Raw genomic sequence first — 6273 nt, 5'->3', positions numbered from 1 at the left:
TGAATCTCTCGTTTATGATGTTCTCAGTTAAACAGAAGTGGAATGTCAGATACTGAAGCATCCCACTATTTACTGATGGAGTTTGCATGATCCTCGTGCCTCATTATGTTAGGGTTGAATTAGGGGTAGTCTTCATTTCGAACGACATTGTAAGTACTAATCAGTCTGATGTAAAACGCATATATGAGGATTTTCTAAAACGATCCCATTCAAATGCATCCTAGTCTACTGAAGATAATTCTGTAAGAACAGTTGAAACCATACTTGCCTGAAATTATTTGGATCAAATCGGAACGCCTGGTATGACAGTGAGGTCGCCTGTGTAAGGCCGATGTCGCATGTTTCAAAACAACAATATAGTGAACCTAACTGATATCGATCGTTTTGATAAATGTCGACATGAAATTGAAAAAAAATCTAATGCGGGATTATCTTTGGTCTCATTTTTTGTTGAAAGTTTAAACAACTGAATTCTACCACTTGAATGAAACTTTTCATCTATGAGACTTCCAGTAATACTTCGCGTATCCAAAATGTTTGCTAACGCCGACGTTATGTGACATATCACTTTTGAAATGAAAATAATCAAATTGGTTCAACATAATTTTAACTGAACCCTGAAATGGATCTTACCCTTTACGATGGATTCAGGGTAGCTCTTCGGAGCGCAGTGAGTGCATGAGAGGACACAACAGCGTTGCCAAATTTGGCTGAGCTGATTGCGCCGCTTAGTAAATGCGTTCAGCTACCAAAACAATACACAGACCTCTGGATAATACGTTCTGCTTACTGGGGCTATTTTATAATGTGGAAATATTAGTTTCTCAAAATTACATCTCCTGTTGTTGCATTTAGGGAAGTTACTTAGTAACGGAATTACTATACTTTTGTTAATGCCAGAGGTTCAAGAAAACCGTACTTGTATGTATGCAATACAGAGCTCGTATTTCTAATGCCAAGCACACAAAATGTGCACCACAAATGAGTTTTGGTTACTCACCTTGTAAACACACTTCCTGTATATGTTGACTGTGTATTGTGTATGCCTGACACGTTGCACTGAAGTACTCAATGCAGCTTGGGATCGAATAACAATCGACACCGCAACATTCCTTGACTGGAAAACATAGGATCAAAGGACTTGTTAGCAGCAAAGCGGTCAACATTATCTGACTGCTTAAAAGTAAATTATCTCCGACGAATGTAGTACTTTCATAAATGCCATCTAAGGCCAAAAAATGCGCTTTCCACCAGCCAAACTTATGGTTACTTTGGCCAGTTGACCAAGCAACAGCCAACTATGACTCTGAACGTAATCGGAACACATTTTTAAATACTATTTCAAGTTAGCAAGTCGAACTGACCTATAAACAAACCTGCCTTGAACAGTCGGAGCTTTTGAACATTTGACTGATTTACTGATTATATTAAGTGGTTTTGCATTACAGGAAAGTTCCTGCAAGTTTCAGACATTTTCCAAATTAGCAAATTGGGCTTATTTCTGAATATGACCAGAATGACAGTACCACTATGGTAGACACTTTTTGTGTTCACCATAATTTCACGAAATTGAAAGTAGTTATTAGTAATTTGAAAGCTGCCCCAGTAGTTTATTGGCTGCTGGTTAGCCAAACTGAACTAGATTTCTAGGATTGGTACACTTTTTACTACATTGACATTAAGTGGTTGTACTTGAGGCAACGACCATGAATTGATCCGATTCGTTGGAACCGCCTGTTCATTTTTCACAGTGTTTCTCCGTTACTCACGTTTGCACGGTACCCTGTGCGCTCAGGTGAAATGGGTTCCATTCATCCACTTCAAAACCCCCAATGAGTATTTTGAATATTGCACATACATAAGGGACTAACGCTCCTCAGTCATGTAATGAAAACGTATTCTGCTGTACTCGGGTCCATTTAGAGTTTTAAGTGGAGTGTCACAAGTTGTATTCAGCGTGACAACCAAGAAGGGATTCAAATCTGCAATTTTTTTATTGAGAACACAAAACCGACCCAGCCAGTAACGGAAGTGAAAAGTAGAGTGGTCACTTGCTGGACACGACAGACTTTATTAAGGATGTCTACATCCTCGGAAAAAGAAGTTCAAAATAGTCTATTTTGATGCAGTGAGTGTCCGGAAATTTAAGATGTACAGAACATATTTGAAACTCTCATGTGATATGACCCCCACAAAGGGTCAAATGTACAAGTTAGGGTGGAGTGGCCATAGCATGAAAGGCCAATGGACAAGCTGGAGGTACTAGTTTCGAATTTACGGTTCACTAGTTGTTGATATTATCCCACAAGTGATCATTATTTTAGGCTCATCTATCGCAACTAAATACGTGGCACCACACAAAACCAACGTACGCTTTCTGCGTGGGTAGTTGACCTTTGTTTTGCCTTCCTTAGTTCACGGAAATTACTCGTCATTATCAGTTTTAGATAATCTACTGGCTAAGGTGTGAATTTGCTAACTGGAGAATGTGCTTACCGACATCAGCTTACTAGCATTCATTTTGCCTTGCCTGCCGAACGACACAATGTGCACAGCCCTTAAAAATTTAGCCGGCAAATTTTACAAGTCAGCATATCACATTTTCTCCAAACCTTCGAAATTAACTAACCCCTGAAAACAAACATACTGATGAAATCGATCTCAAAATGAATGCATGACCCAAGTTTAACTTGTTACCGTCGTTATTTCGCACTGCTTCTAGTTCCAGCTCCTAAATTTACATGAGTAGACGATAGGCCACATAGATCAAATACAAGACCAATAGGCAAACTACAAAAAATCAGACAACATAATGATGATTTAACATTGTTTTGTCATAAGTAAGTGCATAACCTCGTTCAGTAAGAAGGACGACCCTAGTTTATTTGAGTTCATCGAGAGTTATAACTCTGGTTGTCTCAAGTTCCAAGTAAATATCTTACAACTACACGAAAAGTTTTCATTGGAACTACGGACAACTATGTATGTGGTTGAGCGTTTTTTATGAACATCTTATTATCTCATCGGTGTGATTACGGGAAATGTCTGCAACTCAAATCTCCAAAATGGACTGAATTGAATTTCCGACGTGCAAACCGGATGATAGCGTCGTCAGGTGGCTAAGAAACCACCCGGCCACACATGTATGATTATGCTATGTGTGGTTATTAATTTTATACATAAGGTAGATATTTGGTAATTCCCCTGACTCCTTGATTAGCAGAAGTCGCGTTCTTCAATGATGTAACACGTTTAACGTAATAGCAATCTATTTGATGTCAGGGTGGCTCACTACCTTAATTCGTAAACATCCGCCTAGAAGGTATACGCAACTTGCGACTCCAGGACAAGAGGCGAAATAAAACGCGTCGACCGAGAATACGAAGAATCAAAACGATCTTTAGCGCAACCTACAGATGCGACTATCACGACTCGAGTAACAAAATGCTCGCAGAATCCTTAATTTAAATATGAACATCGGTTTTCTCCCACATATTTGAAAATGGTCCACTGTGAACATTCATATTAACTTGTCTCTTTCGATTTTGCTTTTGTACCTCATGTCATTTCCGTTCCAACCACTCGTACAAAAAGACGGTTGATTATTTACACGAAGTGTATCAAAGCATACCGTATGCTTGATCGGATTTTATTGAAATAACGTGGCCTTAATACACCGAGTATATAACACTTGAGCTTCCGGCCTACGGGGGTAAGCTGCTTTTGCAAAGGAGTAATCAGAAACATCAAACCGTAAAACTCGCCATAGTAAGGCTGTGTTATCCTACTATAATTCACTGCTCAGTCTTTCCACATTTATCCGCACATTAGAAAGATATTCTCATAATGTGTGCGGTTACACTGGCCATAATATATGACTTCTGTTAAAAATGCACTCCGGTCACAAGAAGCTGGTGTATACATCAGGCACATTGGAGGGTGAAACTAAATGCTACCTGGTTCCACATTTTGTCTAATCTCCGTACCGACGAACTGCTAAGAGCCTGTTATGGATTTTAAACTCGTCCGTTAACGATACTCAACCAGGTAACCCAGTGCCAAAGTTTGTGGATTAAAATTACACATTAACTGACCTGACGTGGTCGTTGCCAACCGTTAGTGATGCGTCAGGGTGAAATAAGCCACCGTTAATTACTTCAGTTTTCCTTAGAATGTGTAAAATACCCTTATATGCAAATCAGCGTCCATTGACGTCAGCTATCATGCTTGCATGGCAACCGAGGGGATTACCATCATAATAGGTGAACAGATTAGTGTGCTGCTATAATAGACCGTTAAAAATCAAGCAAAGAAAACACGCAAGCATACCATCGTCACACACAGGTACCGTCATATACGCTATCGTCGTTATTTCTACCATATACATGCCATAAGTTTTGGCCAGATTTGCTGTCAGTCGAACAAAATCCACGTACTTCAAGATTTTCCCTCCAAGTAATGACACGCATTGGTTGACAACTCCACACGTAAAAACGTTCAGAGAATTTCCGATAGTACTAATAATTACCATTCGAGCAACTATAGGAGCATATACCAACCTTTGGCGCGTTTAAAATTCGCGCTTGCATCTCCCAATAACTCCCATTTCTGGGCCAACTCATCTCCTAAGGTCTGATCCCAAGTATCCGAGGAAGAATTCATTGCTGCACTTTCTCTCCAACAGGACCGGCGAAGGCACGTTTGGCATAAGCGTCTTTGGGTATCGCAATGAGAATCCCTTAAGTAGGACTGGCGTTCAGTTATTCGTTCATTGAAAACAATGTTGACTAATGGAGAATTCGTTGTGCAGTAAAAACTGTTCCTTTGGGGTGGAAGAAACGATGCTTTCTGAAATGAAGACAATGCGGATTGTTCTCAAGCTATGGTTTGTAAAATGTTCTAAAATGTTTTAAATTGAACAAAAGTTGTATTTTGCCCAATTCTGCGCAAAACAGCTTGTATATTTTACGTTGATGTTGCACAACCATATATGGGGGCGATAGAAAAGCTTGTGTATTGTGTAGTAGATTGAGCGATGAGAAACTAATGGTCAGATGTATTTCATCGAATGTCCTTGCAAAAATATACGGCCCACAACGAAAGGGTGTTCAGGAGCCATTTGTTTTACATACCATCCTGATCTCTGGACCAAATATTACTTATACCAAGCCCGGTTCACTCTTACATACTTCGCTGAGCGGTAATACATCCGGCGCCATTCCCATCTATCAAGTACCGCTGTAAATCATGACGTCAAGTTCGGCTGAATTTTTCGTTGATTCGAGCGATTCTCGCTGGCGTCGTACATGCATTCAAACTCGGCCCTAAATAATTTTCACTGGCATTGGGTAATGGGTGAACAAAAGTGATGCTTTTCCTGCACACCTTTGATTTTATCAACGCCCGCAAAGAGTATACTAGCTGAGTACAACTTAATGGGTCCACTTAATTATGAAATACAGATAGCTTTCATAAGAAACTTATGAATTTTGGATCTTATGATGCACTAAACGCCCGCAAAATTATCTTTTGCCTACACTAGCTATCCATAGTCCGAGTTTAATAAATTTCTTACATAAAAGCATTTTCGTCCCACATCAGAATCCCAGCCAATAGCTTTAATAAATTTATTCCATTTTATGGAAACAACGGATATAGTCATGCTTTTAGGCATGTTTATAACCACTCGGGTGAAATTGTACAGCACCCTTGAAAATATCCATACAGGCAGGTCAACAGTAATTGCAAATTAAGACTTGCTTAGTGAAAAACGCAGTTTGCCCCTTTTTATGACTTCATGTAACCAGTAATGCTGCTGAGCAACCAACGATAGGTTAAGGTGTTCTTCTTTGGCGCCATACTACATTACAATTGGTGACCCATCTAGATACGGACATCTTAAATTCACTCAGTATGATACTGGCTATCAAACTGCCAACGATGATGGAGGGATACCCTGACAACAGTCACAATGCTTCATTCAAATGGCGTCTTTGCATATAACAATAAATGAGATGGCTCCGCTGCCCCTGTGCGAAACCTGAGAAGTCTACAAGGTTCTGATTTCTATTTCATCTACTTGAAGGGTTGAAGTAGTTGAATCTCGATGATGGCTGAATTGTACTATTTGACGAATGAACCGGAAGTTCAGTGTGTCAAGTCCGAGATCTATTAGAGTATAAAAGAGGCATGTATTACAGTGACAGTCATGTGACAAAGTCGTAATACTTTAGAACAGAGTAAAGACCATTTGTTTGTTTATTCATCCACAAC

General features: G+C 39.6%; 1 protein-coding gene across 1 annotated transcript in view; it reads right to left on the bottom strand.

The window, feature by feature from the left end:
• Positions 1–4848, bottom strand: part of T265_14627 (hypothetical protein) — a gene marked incomplete at both ends in the record, with an annotated part of 44994 nt that extends 40146 nt beyond the window's left edge. Inside the window, 2 exons of the mRNA XM_009174475.1 lie at positions 1001–1117; positions 4560–4848. Coding sequence (XP_009172739.1) covers positions 1001–1117; positions 4560–4848 — 406 coding nt within the window. The remainder of the gene's footprint in view (positions 1–1000; positions 1118–4559) is intronic.
• Between the last annotated feature and the right edge of the window lie 1425 nt (positions 4849–6273).

This window comes from Opisthorchis viverrini (genome assembly GCF_000715545.1).
Source record: "Opisthorchis viverrini unplaced genomic scaffold opera_v5_227, whole genome shotgun sequence".
Lineage (NCBI taxonomy): Eukaryota > Metazoa > Platyhelminthes > Trematoda > Opisthorchiida > Opisthorchiidae > Opisthorchis > Opisthorchis viverrini.
This window is presented reverse-complemented; position numbering and strand designations above follow the sequence as displayed.